Source organism: Brachionichthys hirsutus, chromosome 4 (genome assembly GCF_040956055.1).
Source record: "Brachionichthys hirsutus isolate HB-005 chromosome 4, CSIRO-AGI_Bhir_v1, whole genome shotgun sequence".
Classification (NCBI taxonomy): domain Eukaryota; kingdom Metazoa; phylum Chordata; class Actinopteri; order Lophiiformes; family Brachionichthyidae; genus Brachionichthys; species Brachionichthys hirsutus.
In genome coordinates this window covers 2258612-2278147 of record NC_090900.1, presented here as the reverse complement: position 1 = coordinate 2278147, position 19536 = coordinate 2258612, and the positions used below count along the sequence as shown (strand labels likewise).

At 47.6% G+C, this 19536-nt stretch overlaps 1 protein-coding gene across 1 annotated transcript in view; it reads right to left on the bottom strand.

The window, feature by feature from the left end:
* Positions 1-19536, bottom strand: part of mctp1a (multiple C2 domains, transmembrane 1a) — an 80194-nt gene that overhangs the window by 16789 nt on the left and 43869 nt on the right. Inside the window, exons 15-17 of the mRNA XM_068738853.1 lie at positions 17804-17923; positions 10862-10978; positions 2131-2187 (exon numbers count right to left, since the gene is read on the bottom strand). Of these exons, the coding sequence (XP_068594954.1) occupies positions 2131-2187; positions 10862-10978; positions 17804-17923 (294 nt within the window). The remainder of the gene's footprint in view (positions 1-2130; positions 2188-10861; positions 10979-17803; positions 17924-19536) is intronic.

Here is a 19536-nt window from a genome sequence, read left to right as displayed (position 1 = left end):
TTGAAGGTCGGAATGGCACAAACACAAACAAGAGCTGTAGGGGGAGCAGGAGGAGGAAGAGGAGGAGCCTGCTTGGCTTTAACAACTCAGCCGTCCCCATAGATTAGTCGAGATGTTGGACTTTCATTGAGATTAAGTGACTAATATCAGTGCTTGCTCACAAGACAGACACTTTTCACGTCTTCCCAACAATCTGTTAAGTCAAAGCAGATGTGGTGATCCAAGGCAGAAAGACTGCAAGGGGTCCTCTCTGCAATGAAAAACAGGTGCTCTGCTTTTTGGCCATGTAATACCCCATTTAGCCTCTGGAGCAAAGGTTATCCAGCTAATAGCTGCCTTGTGGCGCGTTTGGAGGAGCCGTGCGCACGGCCAGAGTAAACATCTGGGACGTATTGTGCATACTTGCAACATATGCTTCAAGTTCAATTAAATTGAGGCCATGGCATATTTATTAATCTTTTCCCCTCCTCTCTTTCTCCCAGTTTCTCTTTTTCCCCATCTCTCCCTTTTAGGCCTGTGCCATAAAGGAGGCCTCCTTTGACCCAGCCTTCATTCCGACTCACACAAAATACCTCACATCCAGCGTTAAAAAAGACAATTTTGTGAAGCCTCGAAACTTCGTTTGTTCTGCACTTAACCGGGATGGGATAGGGAGAGCGACGGGAAGAGAGACGGAGAGAAAGAGGGCGAGATAGCATGTGTCAGAATGAAAGAGGGGGGAATGATTGAAGGAAGAGATGTAGGTGCAGGGAAAAGGAAAATGCCCCCCTTTTCAACTTTTCTGCAGCTCAAATGAAATGCTAACAGTAGAGGGGAGCGATAGATCAAAATGTATGAAGCCAGAGTTGGTAGCCTTTGTGCTACGTGCTATCCGGCGTCCCAGCCCTGAGTGAGCCCAGAGCGAGGGCCTCTTATGTGGAATAATCAGTTTGGTACCAAATCTGGCAGAGGGCTCCCAGAAAGCCACCGCTGCCGCTGATTTCAATATGAAAGTCCAAAGAATGTATTTCATATCATCATTTCAAATGTATTTTTATTTTTATTTTTGCCTTGAAAGGAGGTGGGAAAATGTGACGGCAGCAGAGGTTCAATGTTGCCTGCTGCATATCTTCAGGCAGAGCCGCCCCGTACTTTTCAGCCTTGGAACTTCACAGCCATGAAAGCTCACCGTGGGAAAGGATGTAATGCTCACGGGTCTTTGTGTGTTCATCGCCCGACCGCCCTGCTCACCGATTGCTTGTCTTACTCACGGGAGAGGACTATTTGACCATCTGCAGTGTAAATGTGTGTTTTTTTTAAACCCCTTTGTCAGGCTATGCCCTTACGACATTAATTCAAATATCAAATTGCCCAGTCAGCGGTCTTTACAATTACCAGCGCAAAGTTTTGCCTCCAAGAAGATTACACTAAAACAGAAAGTGCAATTTACCCCCAACTTAGCCGACTAACCCTCAAATCACTGGAGTGGAGCGGTGAGGCGTTGAGGAGGAGCTCGAGTCAAAGCGGTTCACGGTTTCCACATCAAATCGTGTCTTGTCTCATCATCGGGGAAACAAGGTGTAAAGACTACACGACACAGCGGGAACACCGCAACACGCAACACGGTGCTGCATCCTGTCCGGAGGCGTTTGGTTCAGTAGCTGTTCCTCCGGTGCAAACGAGCGGCGGCTGTAAAGCAGCCACCTGTTGTTACCTGATACTGTCTGGACAAGGCCAGATGTTGTTTTACTGCGACATAAAGGAGCCGCGAATGGACCTAAATGGTTAACTAAGCACGTTATATGTGCGTACGTTCCCAGGGAGCAGAGCCGAAGCAAGACATTCGTACGCGGAAATTTGACATACCATCGTATGGAGGGGAATAAAAAAAAAAAGGATAGTGTGCCGAACTGTGAAGCAAACCGCAAGGAAGTTGAGACAAAGAGAGGAAACTTTGCAAAAGGTTAAAAGGTTGTAGAATCATCGTTTGTGCCTCAGGCGGTGATAATAACTAGAAAAAGGGAGGGAGGATGGAGTCATTTCGTTCGTTCGTCTGCATTTCTGGTGTACGAGGCCGTGTCAACCCCCTCCCCCAGGCAGTGAGCCTGTGTGTTTGTGCACGAGTGTATCTCTGACACGAGACGTAATTACCTTGTCATCTTTGTCAAAATCCTCATCTTCGTCCTCCAGCAGGTCCTCCACTGCTTGCTGACAGTCCCGACAGAAGACAGAGGCAAAAGAGAGACATAAATAAATGTTTATGCAGCAGCCAGAGAGCAGATAAACATCAGATAACACGGGGTTAACATCCTCTGAACAGCCACAGAGGAGCACTAAAGCTGATTGGTTACGCTTATGCCTGGTTTGAGTTGGTTAATGAGTATGGATAGCACAACTATTAGACCGGTGTGTGCTAATACGCCACGAGCCTCGGAATGACTTAGAATTCGAATTTCATTTCAGCAACATTCTAGAAATGCTTTGGCTTTGAATTCCAACGGGCCGAAAATTAAAGGACCATTAATTCGCCCAAATCACGGTGCAAAAAAAAAAAGGCATTTAGATCCCACAAGGACTCAGCAGGACTCTCCTCCACCCGTGACCTTTTTAACCTCTCTGCCCGTCGTTCACCTCTATCTTTCGCTTTCACCCACCCAAGAACAAAGCCAAAGAACAGCAACTATGTGCTTCAGTGGTCCACGACCGATGAAACCGGAGCCGGTGAATCCCCAAGGTACCACGATCTGTACGACACAAGGAAAAAATGGCAGAGACGCAGCCGCAAACAAAAAGAAACGGACACGCGTACAGTAAAACATGGAAACGATGCGTGCATTTATAGACGCATCGTCATCATACAGAGAACGCAGCCGTTCGCATGCAGCTATCTGCGTGTCAAAAAGCAAGCGGGTGCACAAACATTTGGAGAGCGTTACAAAGCGCTCGCGTTCACATGTGTAGTCTGAAGCCGCTGAGGCGAAAAACCACAGATCGCAGCCGCGCTTCTCCTCCAGCCTCGTTCTGTCAGTCGCACATCAAAAACCCACAAGGTCATATTGTTCCTCGGAATTTACGTACACAAATACCCATATCATAAGCCCTACAGCTGCCAACCTCAGCATTCATCAGCCCCCATTGTTGTGCTTGTGTCCCCCCCCCCCCCCCACACACACACACACATTCATCATCACCACAAACCTCTAACCAACTCCAGAGCAAGCCAGTCTAGAGAAATCCAAAAATCATTACTTCTTAACAAGACAATAGCTTTTGTCCTTTTTGTTTTTCGTTGGAACGGGTGGGTTGTGTGTGTGTGTGTGTGTGGTGGGGGGGGGTGTAGTGCATTATATGGCAGCTGACATAAGCTTCTTATGTAAATGCAGCTTCCCACACAAACAAAGAGGAGTTCAGAACGGCAGAGTGTGTCTGTGTGTGTGTGTTCTATCAATAGCTCGGAGTCACCAGGGCAAAGTCCCACTCGTGTTTTAACTGTCTGACTGGGTAGCAACTGGTTCTTCCCCGCTCGTAGAGGCCCCATCGGCGTCTCAACGAATGAGCTCGACGGCTTTATTGATCCAGAAAACATTGACAACCCAGTACACAAAATACCAGACAGGCACGACACCGTCAAAAAAAATAAATCCTCCTGGCACCTTTAAACAAATGACTGTTTATAAAGTTATCACGGCTGCTCCCGAAATCCTTTCATCAGTGCCAAACTGCAAACATAATGGATTCCTCCATGCAGAGGGTTTAACAGGGCACGCCTGGCGCACGCCTGGAACTTTAAACAAAAGGGAATGAGCGTGAGTGAGCTGGAGAAGCATGACCTAGAGAGACAGAGGGAATGAAAGAGTCGTTTATCCCCCCCCCCCCCCCCCCCCTCTCTCTCTCTCCATCGCCGCTGGTTACAGAGAGAAGAGTCATGTTTCCCGCAATGAGACACAGTGTAAAATTAATAAATAAAAAGACACAGAACATGTCATCTGCCCCGAAGATTGCCACGGCTAAATATGTGCACTGAAGCTCAGTACAAGAGGATATAAATTACCCCGGCGGGGGCCATGAATTCCAAACATCGCTCCTTCTACCTCCACCTCTGTGTCTCATTCTTCCCGTCTTTCCAAGACCTGCTTGTTGCGTGCTATCATTTGTCTGCCTCCTCTATTATCATGTTGTTTGAATAACTATCATTACAGCGCGGTGGCGGCGGCGGCATCAAATCCTCGCCGTCGACAGCATCGCGTAGAGCCGCTCCTGTCGATTCAATATCTGGTGGAGGTGGTGGGGATTACCATATTCAGCCCTATTCAAATGATACAAGGATGTTCTTACAGATTACACTGCTATCCCATAAATACACACAAAGATGGTGATAATGTAGAAGACACACACACACACACACGCACACAAACATCAATAGATGCGAGCACAATGACATTGAAACTTCGAATGGTTGTGAAACGGTGAATACGTCTGTTTGGTTTTGTAGTTAAAGAGCAGATTTGAGGAGGAAACAAAGTGCATCGGATCGGATCCCAACCTAAGCGGTGCGTTCAAGTACCATCTGCTCGCCGCGCGTTAAAACTGAGAGAAAAAGTTCATTATTGGCCTTTAATATAAAACAGCGTGACATACAGAGTACGGACATCACAGACCTGCTGTAATGTCATATTGTCTCGTTTAAGTGCACGATCATTGGCTTAGTCCATTCGGAGGCTGTTACTTCACGGCTCCTCTGCGACTACCGGGAGCCTGATGCCTGTGTTTTGCATCAACATGTCAGCGCTGGTTTACATTTTGGGCTCACGGAGCAAGATCCCGCAATGCACCGCAGCTCCGTGCCAGAGGGAGTGTGTACAGCCTGGACTGAATTTGAAGAAGAAGAAAGTCAGCCAAAAATGAGGAATGAGAGTTGGACTGTTGGGATTCGATGTTTCACAGAAGTTGTTGGAGTGGTGGATACGGTAAGGCAGAAAAAAAGTTCCTCCAGCGCCGTCGATCAGGGGAAAACTCCAGGAGCTTCCGGTACGCCATCATCAGCACATGGCTTGAGATTAGGATTAGAACCTTGGGCTAACAAGTTAGTCCCACGCATTAGTGGCGTCATGAAGAATCTGATGGTGATTTATGCAGCAAATCTTTAATTTAAAAGAGCCCAAACTTTTAGAGGATGCTCCCGTGTCAATAGAGCAAGTGCAGAGTTCAAACCCCACAGAGGTGTAGAAATCCCCCCTCACCGGGCTGAATTCCACTTCTCTCCCCTCCTAACCTTCCAAATGACAGTCGCGGGGGGATTTGATGCCGAGGCAGACATCCCGGAGAACATGAAGATATACTTCCTCCATCCTTCCCTCCATCCTCCTGCTGCTCTTCCCTCTTTGATACAAGGAGGTCTTAACCTCTCCAGCTTCTGAGATTTGGCCGACTGGCTGGCTTGGGGGGGGGGGGCGCAACTTGATATGCGCTGTTCGTGTGTGTGTGTCTGATAAGGGCTTCTGGCTGACCCACGGAGGCTCTTCACAAGCTGTTGGAGACGTGGCCCTCAGAGGGGGGGCCCTTCCATCTGCACAGCCCAAGTCAGGGCTCACCCAGCGCGGGGCTGGATAGGGGGTGAGGCTGAGGTGCTACCAGAGCTGGAGGCTGGGGGGTGGAGGTGAGAAGCGCGGCTCCATATTCATGAAAGCAACAGCAAATCCGCGATGGCTTTGGAAAAGATGGAGTCAGGGGGATGTAAGCATCATTTACAAAATGTACTCTTGAGCTTATTTGTTGACAAATCAGCGAGAATGTTTAGTGAGAGATTCAGCAGCTGGAAAGAATCAGTTTTATTTGCTCCGCTGGCGTCGAAATAATCAGTGAAGAGAGCAAATTCAGCGACGAGATCCTGCTACGTCTCATTTTAGAGCCGGTGCGTACTTGATGTGTAATCTACTGCACACAAATACGCTCCCGTTTGTTGGCTCCGAGTTTGAACAGAGGAGCTGCAAGCGGCTACGGCGGGCGGGCGGGCGTAGTGTATAGAAAAAAACAACAACAACATCAACAAGGGCGGAGGCAGACGCCCCCCGAGCTGCCGACGTTGTTGGCAAAGAGCGCAGACAGTTACAAAGGTTCGGTGTGATGAAGGGAAAGAGGAAAAGGGGAGGGCTGGGAGGATTCTTCAGCGGCGTTGCCGATGCTCCCGATGCTCCCGATGCTCCCGATGCTCCCGTCCCGCTTCAAACCGTGCCCGTCGCCTGTCTTTCTGCCTGCCAGCCTGCCATCCTATCTGCCAGTTTAGCGGAGACAGAGCGGCAACGAGAGGAGCAGAGAGGAGAGCGGTGATGCCGAGCTGGCACGGGGGAAATCAGTGGGGCACAGGCGCTCCCAGTTAAAAGTGACATGACCTTTTGATTTTGTCACCTGTCACCAACTGCCATGTCTGACTCGGCGCTGAGGAGCGCCTGCCATCCGCCGCCGTTTTCCTCTGCCTCCGTCTCTGTCGCTCCATCTCTCTCCGAAGGTCTTTTTCTGTCTCCGGCTCCCACTCCATCTCCTTCCATCCGCTCTCCTTTTCTTTCCAGAGTTGCGGTTTAAGGAGTTGAGGAATAATAGGCAGTGTTTCTTCTTTTACTTCCTGCGTTGCTTCCTCTCCACCTGGTGCGGTTGCGTGGCTCGTAATGAGGGCAGATGTCAAGGCGCCGTGTGTTTAGAGACAACGAGAATTTGTTTTTGGGGTTTTTTGGTTGAGATGCAAAGAATCCGGGAGAAAAGAGGAAATATATAAAAATGGCTGAGTAGGCTTGTTCCAGAAATGATATGACGATCCAATAAAACCAGACGTTGTTGTTGTCAGATTGATTTTACACTAATGAACAATATGCCGCCGTCCCACCGAGCCTTAATCTTAATCTTAATCTTCCTTAAATCCACTAAGTAGAATCTTTATTGGTTATTCCATTTCGAAGGAGGGCGAATCTTCATTAAATAGATTCCGTTTGTTGGCTTGGAACCCGACTCAGGATGCAGAGTGGGCTGAAAGCAGTCGGGTCTGTCCTGTCGTCAGGCCATTAAGATCCCACTTCTGTGATGGGTTGGTGGATCCAGTGGGTGAATGTACGTAATGGTCTGAAGCGGATGGCTCTTCGGTGTCATGGAGCCTAATTACCCATCACCCTGTTGCAGAAAGAGACATCAACACGTTCGGAATGCATGCCCTCTAAGACACGGAGATTACCGCCTTCGTAACATCTGGCCCGAGAGAAGAGCGAGGAAGGATCTCTATTGGGATGTGCATGATCTCAACGTGCATCATAAACACTCGCACACGTGAACAAAATGTGGAGATGTAGTTTTCTTCACGTCCGGCAGAGCCGCCTGGCCTCTGGGTGACCGGGCCCGGTTTTTCTGGTAGCTTCCTCTTGCAACGACCTCGGATGGGATCTGAGTTTGATCTAAAACTCTTCCGGGTTTTAAAGCAAGACAAAAATAAAGAAGCGCCCTATCAGCTGTGAAAGTAAAAAAAAACGCACTTTCCATGTAGATATATTCCAAACAGCGGAAGGTTCTCTTCCCGTGTTTGTTTGCTTCAGCACTTTAAGGCGGGACACGCGGGTCGGATAACTGGGGGTCGCAGGTCAGCGGGCTTGCCTGATAAAAGGGGAGGTTGGCGACCTCGCCGGCGCATCACCATCCTTTAATCGCTGTTCCGAGAATGCTCCGACTGCTTTAGCAGGTACCGGTCAAGGTCGGGGTGAGGGGAAGGAAGAGCTGATCCAGGATCAGGAATGTAACCACGCAATGCTCAGTGACCCTGAGCACTGAATTACAGCACGCAGGGAACGCCGTGTCTGTTTACTCGCCGTGGACCGGGGATGTGGACTGTGGCTGTGGTGCAGAATCAGAGCAGGGTCCTCACATTGAACCCATCAGATGAAGCAAGGCCTTTCGGTTCATTAGGGAAGGCCGTGCTCAAATGCAAAATGTGACTCAAATGTAAAACATCCCATCTGGCTCCACACACACACACACACACACACACACACGCACACACACACTTCTCACCCTTCAGAGTGAGTTTAGCCGAGATTCCTTTGGCATTAGCCTCAACCCAGACTGCTGGAAAACCGTATCTCTCCGGATGCTGACCCCCTCGCTCGGCTCAAGCACAATGCTTTCATTTGGCGCGTTGTTTAAAGTAATTAGGAAGTCTTTTTCCTTGTTTTCTTTTCTATTCTTTTTCTGCTCTCTGCCAAGGGTGAGAGGGAAACAGTGAGTCGTCCAAGACTTCAGTTAGATCAAAAAAACTCGGAAGAGAAAACCGGGAGGCCGGGAGAGCAAGGGGAAAATGCAGATACCGAATGCTCTCGCAGTTCCCAATACCCCCCCCCCCCCCCCATGCCCCACTCCACCCCCCCTCTGCACCAAGGATCTGAAAGCAAACAGGGACAGGACTCAGAGGACGCTAAACGTGCATGTTTGTGGGCATGTGCAACTGAAACGCCTTAAAGTAATGAATGTTTACATTACATTACACATTACTGTTACCGGATGCATTTAAGATTGGCATCGGGATAATGATACCCCCATGACCGAAGCAGCGTTCAGCGTTCATCACCTGCACCTCAAATGAGGAAGACCTGAGGAAGACCGCAAAGACAAGACAAAAGACGTCAGACACTCCTCTTTGTGTCGATACAAACCGACAAGCAAGAAAGAAATTATTGCAGCTCATCTTTGACATATTTGTCTGCACACACTCATGCAAATGCATGCTTGTGTGTGCATATTTGCATTGACACGTGAGGTGCACGTAAAAAACACACACACACACACACGCACACACACACACTCCTCCCACGGACACAGATGCAGATAGATTTTATCTCTGTGCACAGATGCTATGTTTTCTGAAAGAAGTCAAACATACACCTGGCATGACTCATTCAAGTGTGTGTGTGTGTGTGTGTGTGTGTGTGTGTGTGTGTGTGTGTGTGAATCAACACTGGAGCAGAGAACACACCCGACTGATGAATCAGGTGGCATCAAAACCCGCATGCATCATGTAAACACCTGCATGTTCATCACTTCTACAATATTTGCCTGACTGCTGTCCGGTTCTCTTTGATGCCAGCACCTGGCTGCAGCTAAAGCAATGCTGGTCGGGCTCATATTAGACCAATGTGGCATTTCATTGAAAGATGGGTCACGGATGAATGTGAAGATTTTGCAGCAGTGGCCACACGGCCACAAACATTCCAGCATTTGATGATCGGTTCGGCCCGTTGTCCCAGGAGGAGAGGCAGGTAGCATTAAACACCTAAAACCACATCTGAAGACATTCATGTTGGACTAATCTTCAGAGACATAAAAAAAAAGTCAAACTACCAGATGAGGCGCAAGGAGATTGAAACTAACAAACAAATGCACGGAGTGAAATGAAAAAGTAAATGCAAAGAAGAGCGTTCGTAGCTCCTCTTACCTTCGAGCATAGAGCAACTATGCAGAGTTCATATACTGTGGAACTGAAAGCCACTTGCCATACAAGCATCAACAGTATCAGCATGTTAATGTTCAAACCCATTTCTGAGGCACTTGAAGCACAATAGCCCCTTTCAAGGAACAGAGAAAAGCAATTCTGCACGAAGTTGAAGTTACATGTGCTTACTCATACGTGAAGTGGTTCACACATTGCAGGAATACGCAACCTCGTTTTAATTAGGGAGTGCATGGGTAAAGAATATGGCTAGGTTTGTATAGACACAAGCAGCAGGTGGGGAGGACAAATCATCAGGCTTCGTCTTTAAGGCATGTGGGACGTTTTTGTCAAGCAACGTCGCCATCTACAGGCGAAACAGAAGATCGTTTTAAAGTCTGTCGTTGCTGATTTTTTATTTTATTTTGTCTTCCTGCAAACATTGAAAAGATTATATTTGATTTTAAAAAGCCTTAATTCCAACTGTTCATCTGGTATATAATTAAAGGCTTGATTGTGTGTCTCATAGACATTATGTAGATAAATATTGAAATAGGGGCTTATCAATAATACAGCTTGGATATTATAAGAAAATAATAATAATGCTGTTTTAGGTTCTACACAGTTCACATCTAATTCTATTTTTATGTGTCACATTTCAACAAACACAACAATGAGATTTGGTTCATTATACAACTTAATATATTTTCCAAATCCAATCCAATGCAAAGAATCCTTATGAGCTGATAAATATACATACAAGGCAGAGAGAAAGATCTGCAGTCTGTAAAGTTGTTATTTCCAACTGAGCATTGGAAGAAGAAAAAAAAGGCACTTATTAAAATTAATCACGTTATTGTTCACGCCCTCTCCGTAGTCCGGCTCTCGTTCTCTTTTTCACTCTCGGGTCTCCAAATGTGCCCGGCCATGATTAAAACGTGTCTTTTTCCTCCGTGACATTGTTTTGACATCTTTTAATTGGTGTGAGAGATAAAAATAAAAATAATAAAATAATAATAAAATAAATGAAATGTAACGTAGCTTAGGGTGACAGCCTATTATTTCTCCCTTTTCTTTGCCTCAAAGAAGGTGTTACGAGGCAAAGTGAGAAATGTGAAATTGTGCCGAAACGGCGGCTCCGCGAGAAGCAGATTTGTTTTTTTATTTCTAAAAAAGAAAAGAAGAGGTTCTTGTATCAAATTCCAAATCAAATCAAAAAGCTCTGTTTGAAATAAATTTGCATTTTTGTTATTTCAGATTTCGCATCACAAACGTTTTGCATCGAGGCTAAATACATTTTTACAGCACGGACAAATACTGTCTGTATTAAGTGTAGTTTACAAAATAAAAGCATTGTAACTGTGATTAGTGTCCTATGTAACGTTCACATGAGGCGTTTACAGCGATGCTAAAGCGGTCGCTCACCACATCTTGCCTGGTATCCTTCCCTGATACAATGAGGACGTAGTTCCAGGCCAACGGCAGCAGCAGAGCCAGAGGAATCATATAGAGTTCAAAGTTCCAAACCACGACGACAAAAAGCTGCGGGGAGAGAAGAAGAAGAACAGCGTGTGCTAAGAATGCAGACATTCAAGACCTCACATTGACCCTGGTGGAGCAAAATCCTGAGAGCGTACGCCGACCATATGGGCGACGTGGAGCGACGCACATTCATATGTAGAGCCATAACTACCATGGAACAAAGAGTAAAAACAAGACAGGATTTCAACAAAGGTGGCGTTGGTGAGCCTAGGTTCAACACCCCTGACCCCCCCACAACGTCCCCACCCCGAGGCTTTCTGGGCCTTTAGGAGGAGGATGACGAGGATGAGCAGGAGCCGTCAGAGCCCCGTTCCTCCTTGCCAATCATCCCGGAGGCGGAGGTCATGCACCGTTTTCAGCTGTAGCACGTCAAAGCTGACCCTTCCACGCTCAACCCCAGCATGTGACCTGACGCAATCCCCCCACACCCCGAGTCCCTAACCCTGTCACTCCAAGTCCCAATACGCTCTCTCCTGGTCCAAAAGGCTGAATGTGCCCCATCGCTAACCTTCTCTGCACCCATCTGCCAAAGCCATCACCTCTGTGCCTCCCCTCTCATCACCAAACAAGAAGAGCACCGTTTGAAAATTAACCTTTCCTAAATCCTCGTATTCTGCGTTTGGCAGGGCTCTTCAGCCTCTGATTACTGCGGCGGAGAAGATATATGTGGGAGAGTAAAACTGCTAACGACGGAGGCTCGTTCCGAATGGAGGCATCCAGTCGGTTTTGGGAACGCACGATGTCAACTGCTACTAGATGAGCCGGAGAAAACAAACAGAATAAAATCATAGTTTCTCTTATTTTATGACTCCATGAGTGCGGAAGATGCAACGCACGTCTCTCGCAGATCTATTTGATTAAATTCAAGTATAAAAAAAAATATGTCCATGAAGATTTTTGAATTAAATACTCCCTGTCTGGGAATTGATTTTTAACTCCTCGTTTTTGAGTCTGTCCTGATGAGACTTTTACAAGCTGTGAAGTTGTGATTATTACTGTTAGAAAAATAAAAATAAAAAGCATGAGCTTTATTTACCAAATTGCGAGCCTTCCTGTTCGGCCGACCAACAGGAGAGCAGAAGCTTAATAATCGACAATCAAATGTAATTTCTGCCGGCTCGGAAAAGGAGAGTAGGAGAGAGAGAGGAGAATGAAAATAAAGCTCTACATTGTGTTTACAGTCGAAGGTCAATGTGAATATGAGCCCCTCAAGAGTGTGTGTGTGTGTGTGTGTGTGTGTGTGCAGGTCTGCTGTAACTATAGCAGGGCGTCGGTGACTAAACCACACACACTCGCCGCATCGTCTTTGTTTCATTTTCCTTTCACGCACAGAAACACACGAGTATCAATGAAAAACAACAACAATAACAACAACAAAATTAAACAATTGCATTTTCTCAACTTTTCCAATTCTCACATCCTGGAAATGTTTTCCACAAAAGGCTCGTATCCAAACTTTCCGGCACACGACTCTGACTTCATGTAAAACAAACCACACAAAACAAAAGAGAGCCATAAATGAAACATTACAAATGTCCGGCGCGTTTACGTCACGCTTACAGTTTGTTTGCTTTTCCCAGATGAACCTGAGCGGCCTCGGCGCAACAACCGGATCTCCCAAAAGGATCCGACGTGTATCCGTTTCTCTCAGGCGCAACTTTTTTACTTTCTCACGCACAAAGATCTCTCTGATTCCGGCGGCGTCTGAGAGTTGGAAACTGTTCAATAATTCATATTTGTATACTAATAAGCAACACAAGCATTTCCCTTCGTACATCACAACATGCTGTTAGGACTGTCAGCACAGACGCAAAACCTACAAACCGTTTTCACACCTTTTCTCTACGACGTGTAACCCTCAAAAAAAAAATAATAATCTCCAACCGGGTGCAGAAACATGACTTCAGTCAAACAAACAAAGGCGCTCACGTGTTTTAAATCCATTCTGGTAGAAGCTATAAATAAGTGCACCTTCATCACACACAAATCCTCGGCTATAAATACTCTGTCAAGCAGTAAAGATATCATGATCACCCAGCAGACGTTTAAATTCAACGCTTCCTCACAGTCTGGATGTTTATACCTTTAACCCCTTTTTTATATTATGTTTTTTCCTCTCAGTTCGCCTCATCCGCCTTCCTGCCCCCCCCCCCCCCTATTTGGTGATAGTTAGCTGAGGGCAAAGTTTTGACTGGCAGCTGGAGGAACCGAACACCCGAGCTCAGCAGTGGCCGGCCCTGCCCCGTCTCCGTGCCCCCCTGGGCAATGTTGGATGGGGAGGGCCCTGCGGTGCCTGGACCTTTCCACCAGGACCGGGCTGATCACAGCCAACCCCCCCCTGCCGCTCGCTACACCAGATATCAGCCTCCTCGCCTGGGGAAGAGCGAGTCGGAAGGAACCCGCTGTGGATGTCAGCGACCGGAGAGAGGAGGAAAAAAATAAAAAATAACTAGGAAAACATGCTGGATTGAAGCTCCCCCCCACAGAGGGGGGGGGGGGGGGGGGGGAATGTTAAATGAACACACACACACTCTGGCTTTTGCTGCATCCACCTGGATTCTTTACCGTGTAGTAAATTACAAATATTCACACCCAGTTTGCTTCCATATAATTGAAATCTTGTACATGAATATTTGTTACCCAAACAAACCATTTTTTTCTCCTCATACAAGCAGAAAATGAATAATATTATCTGCATTGATATCACGACTCTTAAAGAGCAGCGGGGCTAAAAGTCCTTTATTTTCAGACGTGAAGTTTGATTCATCAAAACTTCCGGTACAAATTAACGGTGACTCCAGACGTGAGTCTTCTTTCTTTTCGAATAATTAGTGCTTCAACAAGTCTTTGGTTAAAAACAAGTTAATAAATAAATAAATAAATAAATATTTACCAAGAACACAAAATCACCTGTCACGAAACAAAGTTGAATATTTTTACGCTGTCAAATCTGCTGAAGCATTTCAAGATGTATTTAAAGGCTAAATTTGAACTGGGCAAACATTACAGCCACACAAAGGCTGAAATTCAAATGAGATAATTTAATTAAAATAGACAATCTCCTGCGCCGACAACGGAGCGAAATTTGGGATGTTTTGGCTAAAACAATCGGTAGAACTAAATTACTCTGACAGCTCTCTGGAGTTGCATTCCATTACAGATTTAAGAGATGATTTCTCTTCATATCAAGGAACCCCGGAACACAAGAAGAAATATTCCAAATGTTAACAAAAGGGAAAAGTCAAAATGATTTATTCAAGCGCTTGGTGCAGCACGTCGAGAGTCGCTCTTTGCATTATTTGCTTCAAAACACAAGCCGGGTCCTTCCGGCTCTGAGCCGTGGCACCGTGGGAGGGTAATATTCAGTGCCTTGGCTTACATTAACCACACACCGGGCTAACTTTCCCCCTGCTCTGTCTCAGTGGAGCGAAACCGGAGTTTGGATTTCAGAGTTCCCCTTTATCTCTCTTACATCAATTTCCATTCTGGCATTAAGTGTTGCCAGATCTAGAAAGTCCTGTTAAGTTTTGAGGGGAAACAGGAGGGGGGGGGCAGTGTCCTGTTTTGTGACTGGACCCAGCCATCATTCGGCGGTGCTACACTGCCCCCTGCTGTTCATCTGCGGAACATAATGAAAAATGGAAAAATGAAAAAGAAGGAGAAGCAGGATCAAACCCAACGTGTCAAAGCCAGTCATTTTGTAAAAACATGAAGAATTAAAACATCCTCCATTTTATGCTCATAGTTCTGCACCGGTGCATCGAGAAGTAATGATCTCATACCCCCCCGCCCCCCAACTTTCTCTTTCTGCTCATTTTCTGTCGTTGCAATCTCTGGTGATTAAACTGTTACTTGGTATTCTGCCAGTCACTGTGTTATATTTCAACTATCATTCATTTTGCAAATCAGGAGAGCAGTAAAAAAAAAAAAAAAAAAAACTGAAAGTATATCTTTCAAAGCCGTCCCTTGCTGTGGGCAAAGACGAACTCGCGCCTTCAAAACTTTTAAAAGTTAAGCAGGTTCTTTGAAGAGGAGTCAAAGGAGCAATTTAAAGAGACCTGGAGTGGTGTGTACCGCTGGCTGCCATGTGTGTGTGTGCATCAAGCTGTAAACCAGGCATATGCAAACACACTCATGCACACACTCACACTCCAATAGTTGCTTCTGTACCTGTCTTTGCCCCCCCCCCCCCCCCCCCCCACCACCTTTTTTTTTATTTCAGCAGGGTGAATTTTTATCTAAATGCAAAGCAGGTGATAGGTGCTCCAGTTTCCTCTAGAAGTAGCTCCCTTGTCTGGGCTCTCTTCCTGATAAGAGTCCTACTTTGCTTGACATAAAAGAGCCCGGTATCATTTCCCCTGCCTCCCCAACAACCCCCAGCTCGCTGCCCTCGCCCTTCCCCGAGCTTCACAAAGCTATACCTCTATTTGCTCCCAATTCAGGGCCCAATTGCAGATAAAGTTACAGCAAATTTGTTTGGAGGAAGAGCTGCCGAGGCCTGCGGTCCCCGGGGCAATAACAGCCTCGTCTTGCAGAGGGCCGTGGGGAGAGCTGGCAGCGGCGGGAGAACAGAACCCAACACCAGTCGGTCCCACAATGGCCTCGGCTCTCCGGGAAGGAAAAGCAAAGGCGAAGGGTAGGGAAGGAGAGATAGAGAGGAACAGGGATGGATGAATCGATAGGAGAAGGAAGAGGGACTCGGCTTGCAGGTGTGGAGAAAGAAAGCGGGCGCTTAACCCACAAGACGGGGGGGGGGGGCACCACCCATCACGCAGGGCGGGAGGCAACTCCAGTCCTGTCCATTGTGCCAACGCCTCGGGCAAAGCTGCCACAGCGGCTGATTCACTGTCGGGATGGGCGTGCGAGCAGCGTGGGTGTGTGTGAGAGAGAGAAAGAGAGTGCATGCAATATCTCTCTTTCCTTCACATGCACACAAAGAACACACAACATACACACTAATCACAGCTGCTGCTGAGGAGCGATGTGTCCATGCGACTGGCATCGGAGGCTCGTGCAGAAGGAGCGTCAGGAGCCAGGAAGGAAACGTGGAGCGGCTTTACGGCGGGAACGTGGAGAAGCGACCCAAACTGACAACGCCATCTCGGCAAAACACTCGCAGAACACACGAACACACCCGTCGGGCTTTCCTTAGCCGTGGAGAAGCGCACACATTTGCGAGTTTACATGTTGGATTGCCAACGACTCCACCTCTGGAGCTACAGATGTTTGGGGGGGGAGGGGGGATGAAGTGAAACATCTGCCTGGAAAGACACACACACACACACACACACACACGTCCGTAATCACACGCAGACGCACACCTTGGTGAACGCACCACCTTGGCCAGATGGCCCCCCATAAAACCCCACTTAAAGAGATGAGCGAAGTGATTAAGAGGCCTCTCAAAGTGAGGGAGAAATGAAAGAGGGATGAAGAAATGGAATAGGAGGGGGGGGGGGTACCTGTGTCGAGCAGAGGCCCTAAATATGCCGATGCTTTTAGCTAAAGTGCATTCTCCTACGATAACAGACTCCCAAAAGAGCTGGGGCGGGCACCATGACACCTCCGTTTCAGACTTTCTGCAAACCGCAAAACGTCCTTGGCCCAGAAACATCCTTTATCGTCCTCTGAATGCTTTCAATTGAAAGAAGTACAACGAGAATATCAATAGTTGCCACTGTTACTCACAAATGGGTGTAGTATACACTGTTTTCAAAAAGGATTAAATGCTATACAAGGTAAGTGTGTGTGCGTGTGTGTGAGGCGGCGTCCTCCCTCTCTATTCACGTAGCTCCTGACCTTGTTTTTCTGTGAATTCCTTGACATTTTCTTGCCTGACATTTTCATTTCTTTCTAAAAGATAAGACACGAGGGCTCGCACGAGAGAGAGAGAGAGAGAGAGAGAGAACACGTAAGCGCGAACGGACGCGTCGGGGTTTGGGGCGCACGGGAAATGTGAACTGATCAATACTGTGTCTCTTCTGACCCGTGTGGCGTGGCGACACGGCGACCTGCTGTACAAACACACTTCGATAGAGCCTCCGCGGAGATGAGGCTGGTGTCAGACAGCGACAGGCTGCTAATGTCTAATGTCTGCCTGTGGAAACACTTAGCGCCCCCCCCCCCCCGGTGGTAATGGGCCGGGCCCTCTATTGGAGGGCGAGGCGGGTCCACCCGTCCTGTAGCTGCTTAAATCGGGACACTAAACCAGAGAGGATTAAATGCCTTTGCTGTCATCTTTCGGGTGTGAACCTCCAGTGCAGCCACTCAGCGCCCTGCAGGAGGACGTCTTCTGCCGATCGCTTCGCTGTCCAATTACCAGTCACCTTTTAATACCAGGCCGAGATGACAGGAGGGAGAGAGAGAGAGAGAGAAAGAGAGAGGACGAAGAGGAGTGAAAGAAGCTGCCATTTCCACTGTCGGCAGGAACAGCTTGTCGCTCATCAAAAGAGAGCAGCAGCCTTTTCTAAATATTTGGATGTCTGAGGGTCTCATCTAACGCCAAGTCTCAAAATAGACACGCACCACGTGCGGTTGTATGTTTAATACAAAGGCAGGAAGTAAAGAGAATGTAATCAATGAAATATTTGACTAATTTTCAGTCAATTCAAAGTGAAAATATTTAGAAATGCTTTGATCGTTTAATCTCGTTCAAAAGGTTTTCCCTACGATCATTTACGTTTCTCTGATTGACCTTTGACCTGCTATTCAATTCTTGATTAACCATTCCAGTTACAAGAAAAAAAAGTATTCCACCCTCCAAAAAATATACCGGTACAGTATATCAATTAAATGCTAAATGTGTGTGGCTGCGCTTCCACCTACCACGAAAGCACAGATGCTCCTGTGTGGAGAATCCCATTCGAAGCAGCTGTTGATGTAGCAGCCCGCGTTGATCAGGAACATGATGCAGCGTCTGACGCGGTTGAAGTTGCGCAACAGGAGCTAGGAAGGGGGGGGGGGGGGGGGGGTTGATGGCGAAAAAGGATAAAAGGCAACAGTGAGAACGGGGGGTGAGATCAGAGACAGAGGTAGGATGGACAGAGGCGGCGTCACCGGTAGAAATGTGGCCGATAGTCTTTATTCTGTGCGTAGCTGATGGAGAAAGTGAGAACAGACAGTAAGAGGTCATTTATGTCAGCTCAAACAACAGGCGCGCCAAGCCCCACAGCTCCGCCCTCAATCTGGTCTCAACGCCAGAGCGCCATGCTGACGTCACGGCCGTGTTTTCCTTCTTCAGACAGATCCAGATGTGGATCAGCATCAACAAACGGCTGCTTAAAGAGAGACGCGCTAACCGACTCCCCCCGGTGCTGAAAATTAAGCACAATAACAGCAATTTGCGGCGCCGTCCCTGGATTCTCCTCCCTCAGGGTTCCCGGTGCGTTTGGCCAGATAAGAAGCGAGCTGGCTAACTGCTGCCCCCCCCCCCCCCCCCCCCGGGCTGCCAGACATTCAGGGAGTAGCATGGAGCCGCCCAATCAGGTCACCACATGGAGAAAGTGCTCCCAAAGGATAAACCATCCCTGCAGATCGCCGTTCGGCAAAAAAAAATCTATGCCATTATTTTACTCTTTGGGAAATGACGTGTGCGTTTGAATGTGTGTGTGTGCCGTGCGTGGCCTATTGTCTGGATGGCGTGTGTGTTTCTGGGTGCATTTGGCTGCGGTTGGGCGCCTGGGCCGCTTTGATGCCAGCAGGAAGGAGGATTCCTCCTCCTCCATGTATAATTATGTGAAGCTTTTTTGTTGCCAAACTGCAGATGACGGTACGGCGTCCTGCTGGGGACACACAGACCCCGAGGACAGCAAGAGTGTGAATCATCCATTTCCACGTTCCTCTGCGGTTGCACTCGGTGTACAAACTGTACTCTTCTGGGCTCATTATTGCAATAAGCCGCCTTGATAAGAATAATTCCTCATGAATTATTTCAAAGAGAGCCTTGAGTTATTCCGTAAAATCATTTATAAAAGAGGTGAAATCATTTATTCAGTCAAATGTCATAATTACAATTAAACGGCTTTCTTTGGCAGGCGGTTTGTGTGTTTTCTCTTTTCTTTTTGGTGTGTGTGTGTGTGCGTCTGCACACTAAAGCAGCGAGCGACAGCGGGGGGGGAACTGCCGCCACACAAAAAAGAGGCACGGCTGGGCAATCCCTCCAAAGCAGCCCCGGTGACATCATCATTGCGAGACGCTGACACGGGTCATCGCTGCAAGTCGGAGGTGAAATGGAGCTTCGGCGCTTGAGAGGGAAGCACCCGGGTACGGACGGCTGAGGAAAGGGTTCGATGGCGGGGGGGGGGTCACTCATATGACATGCGTGATGTGGGCCGGCCCCTGCTATTCAGCCTTTTGTGGTGCCGCCACGCTGAGCGGCGTGACAATGAAGTGCAAAGCAGCAGTGGCGAGGAGGGCCAACTCTACGGATAGCCAATCTACTTATTCCACCCCAGAGCTGACAGCTTGACATTTCTATTCACCACTCAGGGTGGATATGGCAATGGGGAGGGGACAAAATGCTGCTTTTCCTTCAATCACGTCGTTGTATCTCGCCCACG